Here is a 24,592-nt window from a genome sequence, read left to right on the forward strand (position 1 = left end):
ATAGTGGATTATTTTTGTTGAAGCTCACACGTGAGAACCCACCTAGATGAAAGTATCGGGCTTCTACTATACACTCTCAACAAATGGTATCAAAGGCGATGGTTGATTGGTGATTGGTGGGCCTTCAATGCATTTCGGTGTTTCGTGAATATCTCAATGAAGGAATCCGGTGACTAACGCGATTTCCGGGCAGGTGTGGCGTTGTGGTGTAGCAATGTGAACCGGATAGGCGTTGATGGAGATTCAAGTTGAGATATGTTGGTGCAGAAGGATACTTGGATTAAGGGGGAGCAGACATAACACTAGAGCTCACATCCGAAGGGGAGATTGTTAGAATGCACGTGTGAGTTGTGTTAGAGAAGTCCAACATTGGAGAATTAATGTGGTGTAGAGCAATTAATAGATCCAAGTTGGTCCATAACTCATTATCTTAAGCTTTTGAATGAAGGTGGATCCAACTAGATATGTTAATGGGCTTGGACTTAGGCTCCCTCTTAGCGATCTCCTCGGGTAAATGTATTGGACTTCTGCTACGCGCTCCCAACAGAAATCATCTACACATGATGCAAAGCAAACCGGGCCTCCTACCTTTGACCGAGAGATCTCAATTATTAACTTTCTTTGTATTATGTATTTTACCAAAACTATTTTTTTCAATATTTAATGATTCAAAATATTTAAGGCAATTTTGCTTATAATTTAATAAGATGACATTATCATTCACAATCATTCATATGAAACCACATAATTCTCTTACAGTGTGGTCATACCGTACTTTACAAACATGCATGAGTTGTTTATAGATTTTTTAAATAAAAATTGAGATCAAAATTTTTATAGGATTGCTTCATTAATAGTAATACAACAATATTTCTAGAATGGATTTTTTTTAAAAATAAAATATTTGAAAAATGAAAGATAAATACCCACGGCGACCAACCAATTTGGTCACAAATGAAAAAAGGAAAAAAAAATTAAAGAAACACATAATCTCTCTCTCTCTCTCTCTCTCTCTCTCTCTCTCTCTCTCTCTCTCTCACACACACACACACCACACACACTCAGCTGTCTACCTCCAGTTGTACCACCCATCATCTCTGCTGCCGATCGTCACCATCGCCCCTCGATCACCTAGAGGTTATACCCGGTTGGGTGAACCCATGGAGAAGCAAGCACATCGAGAGGAATTTCACTTTATTTTTAAGTTGGATCGAGTGAAATGTTTATTTGATGAATTGAATTGTTTTGCTGAGTTTATTCAGATTTGACACAATGAATTTATCTTATTTTTAAAACTCATGAAGCAATTTTCAAATACACCAAGAATAAAAATATGATTATGATCAAAATTATTTTGAAAAAAAAGTGAACGAGGTCTAAAGCGGTGAAAGTAAATATATTTATCTCCATGTCTAGTCTAAACGGTTAACCTAATGCAACAAAAAACTATCGGTCGCCTTTGGAACCTAGTTCACCTTAGAAATTGAGCGAAGATGACAAGTTTTTGCCACCGTAGACTCAACAAATGAATATGTGTCGCCTTTGAGCAATACAACCTTATTTTGTCACCTTCGACTTTCAAAAGCGACAAAAGTTATTTAAAATTATGTAAGGGAAAATTTCAAATAAGGCCTGAAGTGCGATCATCTTCTCAAATAAGGGTTTGAAACGGTCCTTATTTCAATAAGGGCCTGAAAATGCCATGATTGTTTCAAATAAGGGTTTGAATTGCCATGATTATTTCAAACAAGGCCATGAAGTGGCCATAATTGTTTCAAATAAGGGCCCGACCTGGCCGGTTAATTGACCTTGCCAAATATTCCGGCCGGTTAAGGGCATTTTTGTCAAAATAAAAACTAAACCTAATTTTTAGTTAAATTAAGAATTAAAAAAAATAAAAGTCACAACAAAAAAAGAAATACACTCGGGAGGACGGGGGTGATGGTCAATGACCCCGACAACTAGAGGGAAGGGCCAACAGGCCCTCGCTAGAGCAAGGAGAGGGTCGCGATGGGCAGCGGCCATAAGGAGAAGGCTGCCTTCCCACTTGTGTGTGTGTATACGTGTGTGGGTTTTTTTTTTAACTTTTAGATTTTTTAATTTCTAAAAAATAGAAAAAGCAAAAAATAAAGAAAAATAAAAAAATAAATGGCGAAAATGCCCCTCACCAACTTGTGAGTCGGGCGCTTTTTTGAGATTGATGTGATCACTTCAGGCTTTTCAAGCCTTTATTTAAGAAAATAAAGGAACTCCATGCCTTTATTTGAAATAAGGTCAACTTTATGTTTTTATTAGAAAACATAAGAGTACTTCGGGCCTTTATTTAAAATTTTACCATTTTGTAACCTTTGAACAAAATTACAAGAAATTGTTGCCACAACAATGGATTGATGCGTGTCGGCAGGATGTATGCAAGATCAAGCTCGACGAAAAGGATTAGGGCTAGGCCAATCTCAATGAGCTCGCTCCGACTCGAACAAGCCACAACTTTCTAAAATGACCCCGTTGGACAGGTGGAAAAACTCGGGATTCCACTACCAATCCTAGTTTATCCCGAGTTTAGCTTTACCTCGGCGGATCAATGCTCCATGAAACAAACCAACAACAAAACCCGGGAAAAGTACACTAGAAGTGCCATAACTTGTGTACGACGTTTACTTGAGTGCCATAACTTTCAAAACGTTCACTTAAGTGCCATAACTTTCAAAAATCGTTCACTTGAGTGCTATATCGGACCAAAATTGTTCACTTGAGTGCTACAGTAACTTTTTCGGCATGCCACGTCAACTTTCCGGTGTGCCACGTCATCTTTCCGGCATCTACAATAACTTTTCCGCACGTGCTACAGTAACTTTTCCAGCGTCTATAGTAACTTTTTCGGCTGCCACGTCAACATGGCACTCAAGTGAACGATTTTTAAAAGTTATGGCACTTAAGTGAACATTTTGAAAGTTATAACACTCAAGTGAACGCCGTACAAAAGTTATGGTACTTCTAGTGTACTTTTCCCACAAAACCCTAAACAAAGAGCATTTGCGATAGTGGTTTCGGACAATCCTTACGTGCTATCAATCATTTATGGATATCATCTTTTATGGAATCGATCCCCTTTAGCTGTACAAGAATATGTGGAGCTCAGCATGTCTGGAAACACAAAAGAATGTTGTTTTGAGGATATTATTACCAAACACGAGAAGACGAACGAGATCCATAAATTTGACGTGGTTTGAGAATTACGTCAAGGCAACAGAATCGAGATCTGCATGGGCGAGTCCTTCCAAGTACCAGAGACAAAACGTAGCAACAAACATTTAGGTGAAGAGAACATGATCTTCCTAAAGTCGTCCTGATCCATCTCTTCTGTTTTTCCGTTTTGCCTTAGTTTGATATAAAGCACCGAGTTATCTTTTGATGTGCTTGTCCTCTCATTTTGCCACATTCACACAAGCTACATACAATCCCTCAACTGGAGCGATTCCTTCGAACAAAAGAAGAGTGAAGAGTAAAGATCGATGTGTTTGCAATCTCAACTTGCTAACTTCACGTCTCTTTCGATTCTCTACAAGCTACCCTCAGTCTGTGACGACCTGAGTATCGTACCCCCCGTTCTTCATGAAGTTGACAAGGAACAAAGTTGTGTGTATTGGAATGGAATCGAAGTGATTTTAATCTCTTTGGTGTATTATATTGCTAGCACCAGCGTCAATTTTCCTCTCCATATTATATTGTTATGTGAAGTATCATGCATGATAGAGTTAACTTTATGTGGAGCCAAAGTATTATTGTATAGTACGAAAAAACATAAAAACAGATTCATTAAAAAAAACTCACATTCTCGCGGAGTTAATTTTGCTACTTGGTACTTTAGATATTAGTACTTAGTTGATCAAATATCCATGACAATGTTGATATTTATTTTTTTTTTAATTTTCCTCTGTACTTTCACTGTTTTCTTGAAAGTACCCTTAAGTTTTCACTTGGAAAAGAAATTACTCCATTCATTAAAATTCAAAGCATTTAATGAGCGCAAAAGTTACTTTTAGTATTAGGTATATTTTGCTGCTTATTACTATAGATATTTTAGCTAAATAGATGTAATATCTATAAATACGTTGGTATTTTAAAAAAGTACGTCTTGATTCTTTTAAAAACATTTTATCGTATGTGCAAAAGTCACTTTTTGTTTATGTATTAGATTAGATTAGATTAGATTAGATGTTGTACACAAGAGTTTGTGTAAATACTCACAAATTTAATAGGAAAATTACCAAAAAAAATCCTAAACCTATTATACTTGTATCAATTCAGTACTAAATCTTTCAATTGTACCAATTTAATCCTAAACCTTTTGGGGATTTTCTAATTTAGTCATAAACTTTTCAATTGTGTCAATTTAGTCCTAAACCTTTTGAAATTTTGCCAATTAAGTCCTAAATCTTTCAAAATTTTGCCATTTTAATCCTAAACCTATTATTTGAGTAATTGACCGGACTAAATTGATTACTTGTTAAAAGGTTTAGGACTAATTTGGCAAATCACTAAATCGTTTAGGACCAAATTAGCAAAATTGAAAGGTTTAAGACTGAATTGGCAAGTTGTCAAAAATATTTATGACGAACCGGCCGCAAGTACAATATATTTAGGACTTTTTGGATAATTTTCCCCAATCCCAATCATACATATATTAGCCATGCCTCTTTAAAATAACATCTGTTTATAGTAGTCCATCTCTTTTAACACAAAAAGGGGTCAAAGCAATTATCTTCAAGCAATCGGTAATTGGTATAACATATGACAACAAGATGACCTAAGCTTTGCGTCATCATTTTTTGTTGGTGGGGGAAAGGATGTGCTATATCATACAGAAAGCCCATATGACATGGTGCTCTTATTGGCTACATTGGTGTACAATCTTATCTTTGGCAGTCCTGGCCAAAAGTAAGATCTAACTAAAATAGGATGAGATATCGATCGATTTGTTTTTTTCAAAAAAGAATATTTGAGATCTTGTGGTTCGAGGCAATATCATTAGGTTAGATGGTCCTCCTTAATCTTTCTCGAATCAAATATAATTACCGGCTAATTGAAGCATAGTATGGAATAGCAGCAACTGCCGACTAAAACCTCATCTTAGTAATTACTCAGCGTGTGTAGGACCAAGGGTCGGAGAAAAATTATCAAGAAAATCATAAACCTATTGCAATTGTGTCAATTCAGTGCAAAAACCTTTTTTTTTTGTCAATTTAATCATAAACATTTTGCATTTGTGCCAATTTAGATCATGCACCCAATCTTGGCTAAAAATCGTTGATGTGAACGCTGATTATTCTACGTGGCACGGTTCTAAGTGTAGAAAAATAAAAACAGTAAAGAAAAAGGAAAAAAAAATATAATTTTTTTTTATAAATTTATAGAAATATTGATAAAAATGTCCACGTCAGCGCCCATCATGTTTGAGTGGGAGATATTATATTACAATAAAACATTTGAGATCTTATGGTTCGAGGCAACATCATTAGGTTAGATGGCCCTCCTTATCTTTACCAAATCAAATGTAATTATTGGTTAATTGAAGCATAGTATGGAATAGCCGCAGCTGCTGACGGAAAACTCATGTTAGTAATTATTTGGCATGTGTAGGACCAATGGTTGGGGAAAAAATTATCAAGAAAATCATAAACATGCTGTAATTATGACAATTCAATCCTAAATCATTTTTTTTTTTTTTGCTATTTCAATCCTAAATCTTTTGCATTTGTACCAACTCAGTCCATCCATCCAATCTTACCGAAAATTGTTGATGTGGACACTAGTTGTTCTACTTGGCTTTGGTCCTACGTGCAGAAAAATAAAAACAGTAAAGAAAAAATTGAAAAAATCAAAAATTTATTGCAATATTGATAAAAAAAAATGTCAAGGTCATGGCCCATCATGTTCAAGTGGGAGATATTATATTACAATAAAACATTTGAGATCTTATGATTTGAGGCAACATCATTAGGTTGCATGGCCCTCCTTAATCTTTGCTGAATCGATCGTAATTATCGGCTAATTAAGTGTACTATGGAAAAGCAGCCGGTCCCGATGGAAACCTCGTGTTAGTAATTACTCTTTGTGCGTAGGACCAAAAGGTCGGCCACGTTAAAAAAAATAAATTGTATGCATTTTCATAGCCACATTGAACTTTTCCTCTCTGCTAAGTGGACGCATTTTCATAGTCACATTGCGACTGTAGATCGTGCACATGTTCCCACCATTATTGTAACTTTGACTTTGGAAATCTGACGGATCTTTCTTTACTTTTATCGTGGCTTCGCTGCTTGGACGATTTTTTCTTGTCAGGATGATGATCCATGACCGTCTTGGTATACCGGAGAACATGGCACGTTCAGAAGCTGGGCCGACCTATTTCGCACTGATTAATAAAAACGATTTCCAGTCATTGCAATAATGTGGACAAACAGACTTTCGAGGACGTCCAGATTTTTTTGGGTGTGCGTTAACGTGGGAATTGATAAGTTCGACGCCAATGTCGTTCAGAAACTTAGGTCAGAAGTTGAAAATGTTGCGGATGTAAAAGATTATGGTTATTCCAAAGTTGGACTCCACTGGATTTTCATATAAGAAAACCTTTGCAGCGTGCCTCCTCTACTTTTAATTTTTCTTTTCTTTTTTTCAAATTTGGTGGCGCATGCCCTTTGATTCTTTTCAATCGTAAACCCTAAAAGATTCACAAGATTAAGTGTTGTGCTAATTATCTTATCGACATTGTTATTTTTATTATCCTGTGTTTGGAAACCAGCTTATTTCAACAAAGCAACTAGCAGAAAAACAGACAAAAACTCTAAACATATATGCATAAATACAAACATAAGTTCCTGCATTTTCGTGTGTTTGATTTACATTTTTGGACACAATGGATGCATTATGTGTAAGCCATGAAAATGGCACTCCAGGAACACCATAGCTAGAATCCATAAGCACAATAACAGGGAAAAGAAATTTGTGCACCTAATTTGGAATCCATTGTTTTTAATGCGGAATAGTAACGATCCAAAGCTCAAGTATTTCTTCTCTATCGTCCTCTGTATCACTGGCTCAATGAGAAAGCCTCTCACAACGTAATTCTCAAGCTACTTCTTATGTGAGGTGGTTTCTATGCTTGTAGAGTTAGAAGAGAAACTTGAACACTATTTATAGAATTTTGAGCCAGGCCTTCTCATCACCGGCTAGGCTCAACTCGGCCCACACAAGCCATACTCATATTTGACTAATTAAAAATCATTATATCTTAAATTATTAGACCAATTCCGTAAAACGGCAAAATTACAATCTTAATTAATGTAGCCCACATCGGACAAACTCTTACATCATGCCCAAACATAAAAGCATAAATCCAAACATAATCTCATGCATTTTTGTATGTTTTATTTGCATTCTCCAGAAAGTGATGCATGCATTACAATTTAACTTTGTATCTAAACGATATGCAAGCTTTACATGTTTCTCTCTACACGTTGCTCTCTTTTTGTTCCCTTTTTCTTTTTCTCAAAAGGAAGTGAGAGGGCCTTGCTGAGATACTCTGCAATCTTTCATGCGCACATCCTTTTTCTTTGTTTGGTTCTTTTTTTGAGTTTTTGGGAAGCAGCAGCGGCACATGATTATCAGGAAAACCGTCGGCAAGGCCCAGTAAGGTTTGGTAGAATCTTTCTGGATTTAACTATATAACTAAACCTAAATGGGGTTTGTCCTTATCCCAACAGATGGCTGTTCTTGTCGCTTAGCATGTGATCAAGGAGATGACCCTTTGGTTTAAAAATCATTTTATTCACAGAATCACATCTAATCTAAGAACTCTCCCCCAAAACACAAAAGTCTTCTAAGAGGCTGTGTAGAACTAAATGCTGAACTTTTTAGGGGTGAAATGTGTCAAGAATGTAGAAATTCCATATTTTAAGTTATCAAGATAGCTTAACAGTTCCAAAGGTATAAAGTCAACAAACGTGTTAGAACAGGTTGACGAGGATCTGCTTGCGCTGTCCAACCATATGATTCTCGATCCGGAACATTTTCAAGAACAGGTTGAGCCGATCACTTTGTGATCTGTTACAGACAAGGGTCAGAAATCCAGCTTGTTTAACAACTTAAAATAAAGAGAAAAAAAACAAGGGTCAACCTTTTTGAAACTGTCTTCCTGTCACTTCATGTGATCCTTGAATGTTTGCAACAAGAGAGATTGGATTAGGTATGCTGTTCAGGTTGGCTGCTGCAGATTTCAAGGGAAGAACACCCCAACCATGTGAGTTTTGCCGGAACTGTAACTTACAGAAACAAGTTTCTGATTTTCGCAAAGAGAGACAAACGTGGACTCGCTTGCTCATTGTCCAATGTACATGTCAGTGAATCTAGCAGTTTGTCTCAGCTGGTTCTTTCGATTTCTGTGTGCCTAAACAGGACGGTTTTTTCTATGCATACAACTAGAGAAAGATGAATATTTTACTACATGCGACGCAGGGAACAATGGGTATGAATCTTGGGCTCCAGATGCTTAAGAAACTTAGGGTTTATGGCCATTAGAACACTTTGAGAGAGAAAAAAGGTCAATGTTGTTGGGAGGGTGCAGCACAAACCCAATATCTTCACCTGAAAAATCGCTGAGAGGAAGGAAAAGCCCAAGTCCGACCCTATCAATATATTAAGTTCAACCTTTCTTTACTCAAAATTTTAGATCATTGAGTTATGGGCTACTCAGGATATATTAACTGCTCAACGTCACATTAATTTTTTTATATAGGACTTCTATAACACAGCTTAACGTGTATCTCAACGAATGTGGGGAGCGGGAGCATGGCGTATATCCAAGATAAAGTTAGGAAACAAGTGCACAAAAACTGATGATCACAAGTGGCAGTGGTCAGGAGAGACCAGTAGAAATAAACACAGAGAGAGAGAGAGAGAGAGAGAGAGAGAGAGAGAGAGAGAGTCAACACGGTTTGAAGGTCTCAGTGAGCAGTGGGAAGAGAACTGATTGTTCATTATTTTATTTATTCACTTACTTGTTGATTTTGATTTCTATTTATGTGTGTATTTTATGCATGGAAGTGTACGCATTGCACAAGTTGCATCACCAGCTCCTCCATTCTTGCCTCGACTTTCTTCACCTTCTCCTTTTTCTTTTCCTTTCTTTTTTTGGCATTTTTCCTGAACTTTTTAGCTATTCCTTTTAGTCTATGCTTCTTAGCTGCTACCGTTCAGATCGCTCACAGAAATTATGCGATGAGAAACCTCATGAGCTTCTTGCTGGGGATCGGGATGAAGGTCCGGGAGAGAGAAGCGGCAAGTTGCGCGTCGTTTGCATCGCGTGTATGGCTTACGATACCTTAGATTAGATGAGACGAAGCCAGTGGATCGTCACTGAGAATAAGGTGGTGTGGTTTGTCTGATGTCAAGGTCGAGGTTTGGGAGCTAGTAAAATTAAGAGCTGTCCATTAAGACAATTTTTTCCGTTTGGGGTGACGTGCATGGAGCTCCCCGTTCCCTTGAAATCTGCAGTTTGACTGGCCTTTCTTTGAATAGAATTGGAGTTTAGAGGAGTCTTTATCTCATAGCAGACAAATGCTGTTGAAGGGAAAGTGCGAGGATTTTAAGGATAGTCATTAATACAGAGGTCGTATCACTTGCTTTTACATAGGTTGTGTCACAGTCAATACCTGTGTGATAATGTTTTTAAGTATCAATTTACTGCCACGTGTCGTTGCTTTTCACCGTAACAAGGCCCGGCAGAAGAGAGAATTAGGTAATGCCGAGTGTGATGGCCACGTGGTAAAAATATCCCGTCTTCTTTTACGAGGTCATAACTTCGAGTCATGTCGTGAGCCCCGTAGCTGACTCTTATGCTCATCTCTTACCATTTTTAGATTTTGCAAAAGGAAAAGAAAGGGAATTGAGCAGCAGGCACAAACATTGATGACGTGATATTTTTCTCCATATTTGCCTCAAGATTGTAAAGAAGTCACAATTTTGGTATTTTTAACAATTTTTTTTTTCAAAGTTTGAGGGAAACAACATAATGGAAAAATAAAACACTAAAGAGCGTACATTAATCTCTTTTTGAGATGAAATCACATGCTAAGTGCTTAGTTAACTCACGGAATGACTTGCTTTGAAAAATAACAATACTGAATAATCTAATCATAACCTACTTTATCAAAATGATAACGAGCATAAGAAAGTTAAAGATGACCGGATCTCATATATTTTCTAAGTTATAACATAAATTTTTGAGAGATGAATGTATGGTTCCCATACGTTAGTTAATTTAATTATGCACCTAAAGATAACATATGTGGTGCATACTAAATGTGCCCTATCGATTAGTACGCATGTTTAATTATATGTCACTAGTATCTATTTTTGGCTAAAATCTAGCAATTCAATAAGCATAAAAATATGCACTTAAGCTAAGAATACCATGGAAACATGTAGTTGGATTGATATGGAACTCATAACGTAGAACAGTAAAAAAGCAAGAAATCACCTATGATTTATGAAACGATAATAAATTAACAATAATAAAGAAATAACTTGACAGGATGTATTGATAAATTATGCAAATTCATCTATCATGGAGCACATAAAAAGAAAAGGAAAAGTTATGTGAAAATATGAATGAATTCATCCATCAACCGACCGCTTCCTTAAAAAATGTCGCGGGGGGAGGTCCGTTACGAGACGACAAACGTAAGCTCGAAAACAACCAAAAGTCAAATAATGTCGTTGCATCTGTTCTACACAAAAGTCAAACATTTACGTTGGATTTGCCTTAGTCAGTCGGCGTTTCTCAAGGTCTTCACGCGCATCACGAGGAATAATTGTTCAAAAAGTTTTAAATTTATTATGCGTTAACCAATTCAGTTCTAAAATTTTCGATTGTGCTAATGTAGTTCTAAATCTGTTAATTTAGTCCTCAAATTTTTCACAATTTATCATAGTTCTAAATTTTTTGACAACATGTCAATATAGTCCTTTAGGCTAATTATCTTAATAATAGATTTATGATTAAATTAGTGAAATTTCAAAAGGTTTAGGATCAAATTGAAAAAAATTAAAATTTTTATAATTATATGTTTTTTTTTCCGTTCCTGAGGGAGAGAATCCCCCCCCCTTCCTTCCTCTTCCTTTAGATCTCCTTATTCCTCTATCTTTTAGATTGTTAATTTCTTGGATGAAGCGATCAACATCCTTGAGCTCTGAAAGATCGAATCACGAGTGTCTTGCAATAATTTGTTATTTTCGTATCTACTCGGTCGTTTTGGCTCCGGGTGTTTGCTCTAGATTGTCGAGCGCTCTGTAAGTTTTCGAAGCTTCTTTTCCTGTCTTCAGCAATTGACTTATCTAAAAGTGATTTTGTGAGCAACCGGTATCTTTTTCTAGCTATTCTCTTTCGATCTAAAGTTAGAATTAGATTTGAGTGCTCTTTTATCCAGATCTAGTTATAGATTTGGGATTCATAAGGCGTTTTCTGTACTTTTTCAATCTATTTATTTTGTTGTTGCCTCTATACGTTGATGGTGCTAGGAACGCCGAACATAGGGGCACGCCGCCTCTTGGAAAGGGATTTCTCATGTGCTCATCACCGATAATGATGCGAGATTCGATGATCGATCACAGGTTGTGTCTGAATGCTGCGACAGATTCGTCTTTGAGGAATGAGCGAGTTTCTACCGGCTGTATCAAGTCGATTCACTTTTTAGATTTACTTGTTTTGTGAGATTTCCGTTTTCATTTTGAAGTGATATATCTTTCTTTCATGTGAAATGGAATCTTCCTTTATGATACACCAATTCAACGACATGGCGAACAAAATAGACCGCCATTGAAAGCACGCCCACCTTCGATCATTCCGTCAAACCTAGCATGTGCATCAGAAAGCAGTGGCACCCGATGGACCCGGAAAAAAACATGCGAGAATGAACGCGACGAGGGTCCATCCACAATCATCGCGAGCGGTATGTACGAGCGGGTCGATTGAATGCCGGTCGATTCCGAATTGTCCATGCCTTGTCGGTGTCGTCGAGTCGGTTCACTCCGTCAAACTTCGATGGATCAAAGCATTGAAACGGCAGTAGGAGAGCGATGGCTCGCTCTGGAATGCAATGTCAATCAACGTACCAAGCTTGGATTTTTGTCTGTCGCGATGATACGCTAGTAACTATTCGGCGACATGTGGTACCCGATTTCGAGGAAGTGACGACATAAGCATATGGTGCGATCGACCGGCCATTCATACTTATCCGCCCGACATGCATCCACGACCAACTTTTATGTTAAGTGTCTTAAAAACGCTTGCTTCCTATTGACAAGCTTGACCCACGTGTCACCGTCGTGTCATTACAATACGTAAGGAGGGATCTCTAATTTTTTTTTTCTCAATCCCGACAAACTCAAGGCGTGCATGACAACACTTATGAAGTAGAATTTGTGCTCCAAAAGCAGTTTTAGAGCCATTTGAAGAAGTAAAAGAAATTTATTTCTTCCCGAAAGTTGATTTCAGAAAAGAAGTGTTGCCCCGCGCGTCACTCGTTGGTCGGAGTTTTTCATACGGATGCAAATGGAAAATTCAGATTGAGCGTACATAGTACCTATGGTCCACGTGTCATGATTTGTGACCATCATGACCAAATAGTTCGTGGACCAAACCCGTCCTGAAACGAAAATTACGTAAAACTCAAATTTCAATGTGGGCAATGGCACATGGACTGATGGACCATTCTTTTTCTTTTTTTTTTTTTTCGAATTTCTCCTCAATTTTAGAATTCAATTATCCAATTAACTCCAAACGCACGCGTCGCCTATACAATGATGATCATCGGCGGAGGACCAACACTGACGATCAAAAGTCCCAAAACTCACTGAATTTTCAGCAAAAAATACTGCAGACCCGACCCGAAAGGGGGCCTATTGTCGAAATTGCCAAATTCGCCACGCATTTTTCTGTGTAATTGCCAGACTTGCCACCGTCATGAGGTCGTCAGTGTTCGCACATTCTAATGAATAAGGGCACGGTGGGAAAAGATGGATCTCGAAAAGGATCCGACCCGAAGAGGAAAATGTTAAAAGAGGTGGAACTAAATAAATAAAATAAAGGATTAATACTGTCAAAAATCCTAAACTAGTACATCTATTACAAATTTACTTCAAATTATTATTTTATGACGAAAACTCACAACCCATTACACATTTGATAAATTTATCCCAAACCATCAAAAATCCTAAACCGGTACACTTGTGACAAATTTATCTTAAACTAATTTTTTTTACCGTGAAAAATCTCAAATTGATACGTCCTTAACAAATTTACCCTTCGTTAAATTGGGTTAATATTACTAAAAATCCCAAATTGATATACCTATAACAAATAGAGGGTAAAAACTCTAAATTGGTATACCTATGAACTGTCATGTGTCATTTAATTCAATAATTTGATGGTTAAATTTAACGAAAATTAATGAATGGTAAATTTATCGTAGGTGTATCGGTTTGAAGTAAATTTATCACAAACGTATTAGTTTGTGACTTTTTATGGTCAAAAAAATAATTTAAGATAAATTTTTCACAGTTATATCAATTTAGGGTTTTTCCGTGATATTAACCCTAAAATAAAATGGAATACAATAAAAAAAATTAAGAGGGGAAATGAAATGAAGAAATTGGGGAGAGTTTCGCAGCGTAAAACAAATTGGGCTGAGTTGAGTAGCTGCCGCGTCAAAATCCAAGGCGAAATCGACGCGCGGACCAATCGGAGGGCGCCACCTCAGCAAAACGCGGCATCGAGAAAGACACGGGCCCGTGTTGATGCTCACTCAGCAGCCCACTTCAATGCCCTTTTTTTTCCTTTTTTAATTTTTTTAATGGGGGAATTTCGTTTTTGTGCCATCTTTTTTTTTTTTTTTTGGGGGTCAAAAGTTTGTGCGATCTTTCAGTCGTGGTTTTACAGCAGGGGTAGTCTGTCCTGTCCTCGCGCAGAGTCCCACTCTGCTCGACAGTTGGTTCATTCGATCCCCTTTTAGCATTATTGGTAAAAAAGGAGAAGATAGATTGTATTAACTGAGTGTCCTAAATGCAAATGCCTAAACATTCGTGACGCTATCTCGTCGACAATCAGAGGATGTTCGTTCCGACTAAGATGTTTCTTAGTCAGAACGTATTACATGTGTAAACTTTTCGATTTCCAAACTAGTAAGATCTTTTTTTTTTTTTTTTTTTTCGGGACGCGTGTTGTCGGCGTTTAAGAAAGTCGAGCGAATTTTCTTTTTTTGATCGGCATACTTAGACGGCGACGTTAAATTGCCCACCAGCACAAAGCGTGATGGTAACGTCTATTTCGTTTCTACAACTGGCGCTCCCAATTCAATAATTGTGTAACTAATATTTCGTTTTCGAGCGTGGTACAACACGACTTTCTCTCGGCGAAATGCAAAATATGTGACTCGGACACCGTGAGTGGGGTTAGAATTCCCTCATTGCTCCGTGGGGATTGAGGTCCTTTTCCAATCAAGGAAAAGAGTACGCTCTAATTCGAGGCGGAAGGTTCTCAATCCATCCGCCGATCCGATCCCCTAATTCAATAATCGTGTGTCTTAGCATTTCGTTTTCGAGAGTGGCACGACATGACTTTGTCGAAATGCAAATATGTTACTCGGACAAAGCGTTACCACGAGCGGTAAAATTTCCTCATCTTTCTATGGGGATCGAGAGCTTCTTTCAATTAGGGAAAAAGGGTATGCTCTAACTTGAGTTGGATGATTCTCGCCCCATTCATCGGTCCGATCCCCTAATAACAATTTGCCACTTTAATGCTCCTCTTGGCGGTAAATTCTTCTAATCGACGGGACGCACGGGTGCGGAAATCCTTAATGGCGGGATGACCAAGTACATTAGGTCTAATTTTTTTTTTTTTTTTTTTGGGTCTAACATTAGGTCCAAATTCACTTCCCCCAAATTTTGAGGTAATCAAGGGCGTAATTTTCGATAATGCCCTAAATATTGGACACCGTCGGTGGGGGGTTAACGATAACTTTCGACCGTTCTACTTAAGTACGTGTATTTCCCATTCAATGCTCCTCTAAACCCTTTTCGTTTCCCAGCCTATCTTTTTAATAACTCCTCTCAAAGCAAGACGTCATTATTTAAGCTACGCTTTGCCTCTCGCCTCCACATTCACACAGCAACAATTGTAATAATCAGCGGTTCCACGAGAGTTCTGCACGAATTTTGCCCCGATTAAGGAGGGGATAAGGCCAAAAGAAAAAAAAAAAAAACGAAAGAGCGTGTTTGGAGTCGTCGTCTTCTTCTTCTTCTTCACTGGATTCATCCCCCATCTGGCCCATCACATTCTCTGCATTCTTCACCAGCCTCTTTCTTCTCTGGTGGGAACAATGGCTTTATAAATCCCTGGCCGACAGGAACAACAGACGCCAACATAACATCCTCGCCATCGCCGCAACAGACCTCGCTCGTTCGCCCTCCGGAACGATAATGCTGGTCCGAGTCAATCCCGTCGACCCGCTCTCACTCCTCTGCTGCTGCTTCTTCCTCCTCCTCCTCTCGCTCCTCTCTGTAAGTCTCTTGCTCGTTCTCTCTCTCTCTCTCTATCGATCCAATCTCTTCCTATGTTGAATCTCATTATCTCCTTGGCCAATGCAGGTGGATCTGGCTGGCGCCGGAGGGGCCTCCGACAGCCCGTTCGCCCCCAGGGCGTACCTCCTCCGGTACTGGAACAAGGAGATCGCCAACGCCCTCCCCAAGCCCGCGTTCCTGCTCTCCAAGGCCTCACCGCTCGGAGCCGTCGACGCCGCCGCCTTTGCCAAGCTCGCCGCCAAGGGCTCCCTAGCGGACCACCTCCCGGCCTTCTGCGCCGCCGCCCGGCTGCTCTGCTTCCCGGAACTCGGCCCGAGCCTCGAGAAGCACCCGACCGACGCCAACTTCGCCGTCTACAGCAACAAGAACTTCTCCAACTACGGCACCGACCGGCTCGGCGGCCTCGACTCGTTCAAGAACTACTCCGACGGCGAGAACGTCCCCATCGACACCTTCCGCCGGTACAGCCACGACTCCTCCGGCCACGGCGACCAGTTCGCCAACTACGGCCCCGATGGCAATGTGGTCGACCAGAGCTTCAACAGCTACGGCGGGGGCACCACCGGGGGGACGGGCGAGTTCAAGAACTACAACCCCGACGTCAACGTGCCCAACCTCAACTTCAACAATTACGGCTCCGACGCCAACGGCCGGGCCCAGACGTTCGCCGCCTACACCGGCAGCACCAACGCTGGCTCCGAGAGCTTCAGCAGCTATGGCAAGAATGGTAACGGGGCTCCGAACAAGTTCACCGAGTATGCCTCCGACTCCAACGTCATCAACTCGGGATTCAACGGCTACGGCCAGGGCGGCAACGGCGCAAACAACACCTTCACGAACTACGGCAACAACGGGAATGTCCCGGAGAACGACTTTAAGAGCTATGGCGACGGAGGGAACGGGATCAGCGACGGATTCGCGAATTACAGAGACCAGTCCAATGTGGGCGACGATTCGTTCGAGTCGTACGCCAAGAACTCGAACTCGGCGAAGGTCAATTTCGCGAATTACGGCAAGTCCTTCAACGAAGGCACGGACAAGTTCAGCGGTTACGGTCAGGGCGCGAAGGGGCAGGCGATTGGGTTCAAGACCTACGGCGTCAACAACACCTTCAAGGATTACCGCAAGACCGGCGTCACCTTCGCCCAGTACGCGAACGCCACTGGGGTAGCGGCGGCGGGCGATGGCGATCCGCGGCAGAGCTGTGAATAGGTGGGTGGAGCCAGGCAAGTTCTTCAGGGAATCGATGCTGAAGAGAGGGACGGTGATGCCAATGCCGGACATTAGGGATAAAATGCCCCAAAGGTCGTTTTTGCCCCGTACAATCTCGTCCAAATTACCCTTTTCGACCTCGAAGCTCGCGGAGCTGAAGCGGATCTTCCATGCGCGGGACAACTCGTCGATGGAGGCGATGATGGCCGACGCGCTGGCGGAGTGTGAGCGGGCGCCCAGCGCCGGGGAGACCAAGCGGTGCGTGGGGTCCATCGAGGACATGATCGACTTCGCCACGTCGATCCTAGGCCGCAACGTCGCGGCCCGGTCCACGGAGAGCACAGCCGGGTCAAGGCACGATGTCATGGTTGGGACGGTCCAGGGGATCAACGGCGGGAAGGTGACCAAGTCCGTGTCGTGCCACCAGACCCTCTTCCCCTACCTGCTCTACTATTGCCACTCGGTCCCCAAGGTCCGCGTCTACGAGGCGGATCTGCTCGATCCCAAGACCAAGCTCAAGATCAACCATGGCGTGGCGATCTGCCACGTCGACACATCGGCGTGGAGCGCCACCCACGGGGCGTTCTTGGTCTTGGGGTCGCGGCCGGGCCAGATCGAGGTCTGCCATTGGATCTTCGAGAATGACCTGACTTGGACGATCGCCGACTGAAAGACTCGGAATTATTGGTGGGTTTATTGTGGTGCTCGGGATTTGACAATTTGGGTCCGGACCATTGGCTAAAATCATAAAAAAATGAAGAGACATTAGCTGCTGGCACGAGCCCATTTTGTAATTACCTCAAGTAATTTTTATGGGGAAATTAATTACCAAATTACTGTTCTCTCATCACAGGGATTAAAAATCTAAATCGTGGGTTCTTTTCCAATTTCTATCTATCTTCTGATTGGATTCCTCAATCAATGGAGGGCTCAAACGAAACGAGCCAAGAAGATTTTTGAACTTCCTCTGAGCCTCTCTGAACTGGCTCTCAGCCTCCTCTCACTCTTTGGTCATCCCATTCCCATACTGTCCTGCGAAAATGTCTTTCTCCCATGCTTTCGGGGCGTTCGAACGGCCTGCGAAAAACTTACAACGAGATGCGGTTTTCGGCCGAGAATGTCGTGCCGCGAAGGTTTGGTTCTGCTAGAGAACAAAAGGAGAGGGAGACAGAAGAGGATCAGATTTCAATTGTTGTGAAGCAGTAGGGAGGGGGATGAGAGACCAGCCAATCAACCAGGGAAGTGTCCAAAGAAGTTTGTGGCTGAAAGATAGGGGTTGGTCCGGATAGAGCAGCCAAAGTCATTTGCTGGTGCCCCCTGTAGTATTGTATTGAAAGGAAAAGAGTCACGAGACTCTTGTTGTTTTGGGAGGGGGTTGCAAATTGCAGCATTTTTTTTTCTGTTTGCCCTTTTGTTCCCATTTGTCATAGAAGATATTGCAAATTTTTTTTTTTTTTTGGAGGGGCCGCGACTTGAGTTGCAACAAAGGCGCCGACCGGGTCATTCGTGCCTTCCGGTTTCATTTCAATTTTGTCTTTGCCGGCCAAATGAGAGGGACGGGGGACAAACGAGATTTTAAGGTGGAATAGTTGTCCGTGGTCTAGACCTGGATGGGGTGTTAATTCATCTGAGAGTTGAAACCCGGCATCATGTTCGGATTCGAAAGTAAAATGAGGTGGTAACTTTAGTTGTGGGTCATCTTGCTTTATTCTTTACCCACTTTTAAGACAATGAAAAGGAGAGAAAGGTGAGAAAAAAAATAGATAGAAGGAGAAGAGGGGAGACTCCGCGAAACCAGGGCCACAATAGAAAGAAGAGAAAGTCATGAGGCGGGACATGCGAAGTCTCTGAGATCTGCTTTGCCTTTTGGGAGTAACATAGTCATAAACATAAGTGGGTACAAGGAAGAAGAATAAAGCCACAGTAACGTTCATCATGTTTCTTGGTAAATGTCCATTTTTGTCAACGATTCTCGCAAACAATCACTAATTCTAGCGCCCACTTGGCGCTAGGGGCAAGCGGTCATACTATCGGTTTAGGTTCTACTTGAAATCTACCGGTCATCACCGATTCTTTGATTTTTGGTACCTAAAGCCTATTATGGATTCTTGAGAAATATCTATTGAATTTTCATTTATATTCTCAATCTAACAATTGCAGTGAATCCTTATTTTAACGCTCATCATTTGATGCTACAATCCACGACAACAACTCATATTTAGACGCACGAATAAACATTAACAAAGTAAATCTCAGTCATGGATATCACCTGAAATGGAAACATAGACTAATGATTTCCAGATTACACACTCATTATCGGATGTCATGAAATCTCGTAGGATCAATCGAAGACATAGAATAAGAAAAACACAAAAACTTGTTGTAGGTACTTGGTAAACCTATCCATTAAAGCATGTTCCCCAAATTTTAAAACCCGAAATCTACCATGCATAGCCTAAAACCTATAATCGGACTGGCTTTCCACCGGTTTGGTTCTTCGATTCCCGATTCTACACGTGGAATCATACTCACCCCTAGTTGGCGTAGCTTGTCAAGGCGTCAAGAGATTCCCAACTTAGAAAGTTAGAAGTCACTAGTCGAAACCCCGCCAAAGATCAAGGCTTCATTGGTTCACGAGGTTTGTAGTGTCTCTAGGCTTGTGTATTCGTACCAGAACCTACCCTAGAACCTAGAGTTTGAAACCGGATCGGTTCTTATGGATCCGATTTCCGATTCGACCCTAGAACTATGCTCACCCTCTTTAATTGGCGCAACTCGTTAGGAGATTCCCAATTCAGAAAGTCGGAAATCACCGATCCAAACCCCACCAAAGATCCGGGCTAGATTGGTTCACGAGGTCTGCAGGGTCTTTGCGCTCGTGTATCCAGACTATAACAAAGAAAAAAACTTCCACAAATTGACACTTCAACCTTTGAAACATTGTGAAAACAAAATGGGCGGTTTGGTCAACACTTTTCTAGAGGGAGGTGAATAGCAATTTCTCTTCGAGGGCATCCCAACGTGCTTAATGGGGTCCAACTTGGAAGCAGAGCACAAACACAAATGCTAATCTATCATTATACCTCTGATCCTCATCCAGTTCCACTGCACTGTGCTTTACGTGTCATAACCCTCATGTGATTTAATTATTTTATCATTGATTAAAAGCTAAAGTAATCGCGTACTTTTCCAAGAATTTGGTGGGGGGTCAATTCGGATTCTCTTGTTCCGACGTTCTTGTTCGTTGAATTCCAGTAGTTAGTGCATGAACCAAATCCCTGAATCTTATGTTAGGTGTGATGGACAAGCATTTGGAGGGAATCCCAAGACACAATCGCATGTCGAGAGTGTGATCTTCTTCAAGATTAACTTACATTGATTAATCCCAGCCCTGCTGGTTAACTGTCAAGGTTCAAGACTAAGGGTATGTTTTGTTTCAAGGGAAACGGTTTTCCGGGATATTATTTTTCGATTTTTCGATGTTTGGATGACGGAAAGATGATCGATCTATGAAATACGTTTTCTATGGACCGAAAACAACAAGATCGGATCTTTGTAAGAAAGAAATCATTTTGTTTAAACCACCAAACAAACGAAAACAAACTCATTTTCCTAGAAAATAATTTTTATAGAAAATATTTTTGTATACCACGAAGTTTTTTTTTCAGTGAAACAAACGCACCTCAAGGCTCCATTTGTATCGCTAACATGAATGAACGAACGAAATTATTATCAACTTCCATTAACTATTTCAAGCGATACATTGATGAAATCGAATCCTGGGTCGCGAATAAATGGAGTCTAAAAGTATAATGACACCCGGTGAATTTCAAATGCTGCCGGTTTATCTAATTGTGCAATGCTTATGGTCATAGGCTTATGAGTAAATGAAGAACTGATGGTGATGCCCATTGAGTATATCTACAATTTGCAATAGCCAAATAGGCCCCTCTTAGCCATCAAACTCTTCGGAATGGTCCCTTTCATTTTTTTCATAATTTCGTCACACCTTGATTGTCCCAACAAGAAATCTTAAAGCCACCGATCCGAATCCTCACCCTTATTCATCAGCGCACATTTTGCTTGAGTACCACATGAGAGAATCATAGCGGGCTTCACTCCGACTCGCATCAGGTGATGCGGCGGTGATGGGTTCGCTCAAAATAACACGTAACTATGTCCGAACTAAAATATTTCAGTCGCAAATGTGGAACTCATATGATTTTGTCGAGGAGGGTCGCCAATGTTGATTTTTCTTTTCATGCTTTTTGTCTTAATAAGAAAAATAAGCAATTCTATAGAGTTGAATAAAAAATTGATTGATGATTCGGACATCTTATTTGAGCTACTGGATTTACGTTTTTAATTTCCCTGGCATCAATTCTTAGAAAATCTCGAATCGGACCATTTGTACCGTTTCATGGCTTTAACTTGACCTATAGATCTTACTGCCCTGCCGTACTCCAGCTTAGTAGTTTCCATCGTATGTTCAAGATTTAGCCATGGGCCTCATTAACCCATACTGCTCTCGAAAGAATACCATAGTTACTCTTAGAAAAAGAAAGAAAGTACTAAGCGCCATTGAGAAAAAAATTTGCATAGTGTGAATGTCCAACAATCAAGGCAAAGCAGATGGTGGGTACTATTTTTAAATTGTAACTTAGAAGATGAAAACATAGGAAGAGACGCCCTGGCAAAAGAGACGCGCATCCACACGTGGGCTCATAATCCCATCACGGGATTTCTTGCTTGACCCGCTTAAGTAGTGCGTTGGGAGATTAGGGTATAACTTTTAAGCGTCGTTGATATAAAACAAATTAATTTTCGTGACAAATCTTAAAATATTAATAATTACATCATCTAACAATCATTTGAGAACACTTATAAACAAAACCCCGATATATGGTCTGTGCAATATGTTGTGAACTCGGTGCAGAACTAGACTAATTATGAGCGCGAATGGCAACTATTCTTTTCCCAAATTCTATTTCTATTTCTTTGATGAGTTTCTGAGTAGAGATACGTGTTTGATAATGACACGGAGTTTTTGTTCCCGAAACAGCAATTCATTTGATAATAGCAAAAAATTTATATGGTTGGGCGGTCGGCGACCGGTGGATGGAGATTGGCAATCGGATGACGAGGACCGACGGTTGGCAAATAGTGGCCACCGAATGGTAGCCGGGGATCGGAGATCAGCAGCGAGCAAACGGCAGCAAGGACACAAGAGAGGCGACCGACGGCAAGGACAAGAGAAAAAGGGAGACCGCATGCGAGAGAAAGGGAATAGGCAATGAGAAGAATTCTTATTTCTGTTTTTGTTCGATAAATAAAAAAAGCAGAAAATTTATACTTCTGATTTCTGTTTCCAACTTGTTTCTAGGCCAAAAATTTATTCTTGAAATAGAAAAATAAAATTGCATTATCAAACGGATTTCTATTCCAAACCTATTCATCAGAATAGAAAATGGGAAAATAGAACTAAGTATCGTTTTCGACCAAAAAAAAAAAAAAGAACTAAGTATCATGGTATTTAAAATTTAAAGGAAAAATAAGCTAAAGTGCATATCTTGCAAAAAACTATAATTCGTATTCATTACACAATGTCCTCCTATTGTAATTTATAAAGATGATTTTTTTTTACCTAGAAAATGAATATTAAAAGAATAATCACTGAAAAATTTAATAAATTCAGTGTTCCTCTTTTCGCGTGACGTTGATAGGGACTCATGCAACATTTTATTGGATCATGATTAATTTCATTTCATTAGAATGAACCAAATAATGATAATTTATGTGTACTTTTGGACTTCTCAAAAACTAAGATTAAAGTTGTGATTGGCGATTGGGTAACGAAAGTAACCAAAATCGAGGAGCCGATGATCCTCCTCTACCTAAATACTAGCAAAAATGCAAACACGCGGTATAATATGCAACAAAATCGATATTTTTAGCAAATTTTACGAAATTACTTTCTTCCGAAATATTTGAATTATGGCTAATGAAAAAATTGTTGACCTAATCTAACCAAATATCATACTTATATTTTGAAAAAGGAAAGAAAAGGACTGCGGTCCCATAAAAATAGTAGGTCCCTATATTTCATACAACTAGTATATATATATATTAATTTTTTATATCACCACTGAATTTCCTAGCAAGCTAGGCTTTCCAGTCAAACATATCATCATTAGTGGATATGATTAGTATAACTTTATCTTATTTGTATTCTTGTTTGTGTCATTGGGATTCCTACAGCAATATTAAACATCTAATCAAGAAATTTTTAGTTATTCCGACAAATAAAGCTGTAATGATGAGGAAGCTTGTCGTTCATTCAATTTGCCAATTAATCAATGTTATCACTTCTCAATTTTAAAATGGGAGAGAGCACAAGCACCCAAGGGCAAGAACACAACCTAAGCATCCGCACTCAATTTGGTGGATTCCCATCACGTATCCACCAACTTCCCTACAGGTAGAGAAGCAAAGCAACCACATCATTAAGCGAAAATGTAAAAAGTATTCTTTTACTTTCTCGTCAAAATCCAAAAATATTTTTCAAAATTTCGGGAAATCATAAGAAAAATTACGCGTGAAACTGTGTATCGACATTCTAAGTGTTGTGTTAGTTTCAGATTAGATGACAAAAAAAATTTCAAGGAGCGAGAGGTGGAAAATTCGAACGAAGTAAAAAGAAGGAAGTAAAAGTAAATCTAGATAAATCCTTAACTCTATCTACTTCTTTTAGCATACATCATGCAATTTTTGAAGTTTCATTTTTTATTCGGCCCAATTGCACTCCAATTTTTTTTTTTTACAAAACTACCATTTTATGTTATGGAGTGCAATATATATTAGATTGCAGAAGATGTAAAAAGGCCGGTCTCCTTTTCTCGTCGAACCTTGTGTAATTGGTTAAATCCAAGAAAAATATTTTCCATCAATGAAAAAAACACCATCAAAAGTGAGGAAAATGATTTTCTCTTTTTAAAAAAGAAGGAATCATTTTTTGTGGAGACCAATCTCTTTCTTTTTTCTTCCTCTATCTACATGCTTGGATTCTTTTTATATATAATTTATTTATTTATTTTTTAATTTTTTCTTCCTTTTCTTGTCTTTTTTTGCTAGTCATTGGGCCTCGGTGATTGGCCACGGTCGACGCTCGGCTAGCTCTAGGCTCACTAGAGGTCGACGAGTCCCGAGCTCACTAGATCCCGATGATCTTGGGCTCCATCGAGGTCGGCAAGCTCAAGCTCGCTTGTGGCTATCGTCGGGCGAGCCTTGAGCTCACTAGCGGCTGTTGTTGACTAGTTGCGGTGGAGGAAGGAGGAAAAAGAAAAGAAAAGAAAAGAAAAGAAAAGAAAGAAAAAATAAAAAAAAGAGAAAATTAATTAAAATTTTGGTTTTGGAAAAAGAATAGAAGAAATTATTAAAAAAGAGTGTACGGAGGAAAATCAAATTTGATTTTCCATATTAAACAGGTGAAAAATATTTTCTAGTTCATTTTTGGATTTCGGCCAAACACTCAAAAATATTGATATTTTCCTGAAAAATAACTTTCTAAAAAATATTTTCCTGAAATATCACATTTTTCGTGAAACGAACGAAACCTAATGATAGTTTCACTTTCATTTCCTTGTATTTCTCATCCAAATCACCTTAACAAATGATGGTAAAGGTAGAATTTCATCACTCTTGTTTTAAGAATGCCACGCATATGAAGACGGAACTCTTAAAT

General features: G+C 39.7%; 1 protein-coding gene across 1 annotated transcript; it reads left to right on the forward strand.

Annotated features, from left to right (window-relative positions):
- The first annotated feature begins 15,394 nt into the window (after positions 1 to 15,394).
- On the forward strand, positions 15,395 to 17,523 carry LOC115757195 (polygalacturonase 1 beta-like protein 1). The gene is given in 3 exon segments (XM_030697325.2): positions 15,395 to 15,618; positions 15,706 to 16,830; positions 16,832 to 17,523. Coding segments are annotated over 3 exon segments (1,896 nt in total). The 5' UTR covers positions 15,395 to 15,537; the 3' UTR covers positions 17,522 to 17,523.
- The last annotated feature ends 7,069 nt before the right edge of the window (positions 17,524 to 24,592 follow it).

This window comes from Rhodamnia argentea, chromosome 1 (assembly GCF_020921035.1).
Source record: "Rhodamnia argentea isolate NSW1041297 chromosome 1, ASM2092103v1, whole genome shotgun sequence".
Classification (NCBI taxonomy): domain Eukaryota; kingdom Viridiplantae; phylum Streptophyta; class Magnoliopsida; order Myrtales; family Myrtaceae; genus Rhodamnia; species Rhodamnia argentea.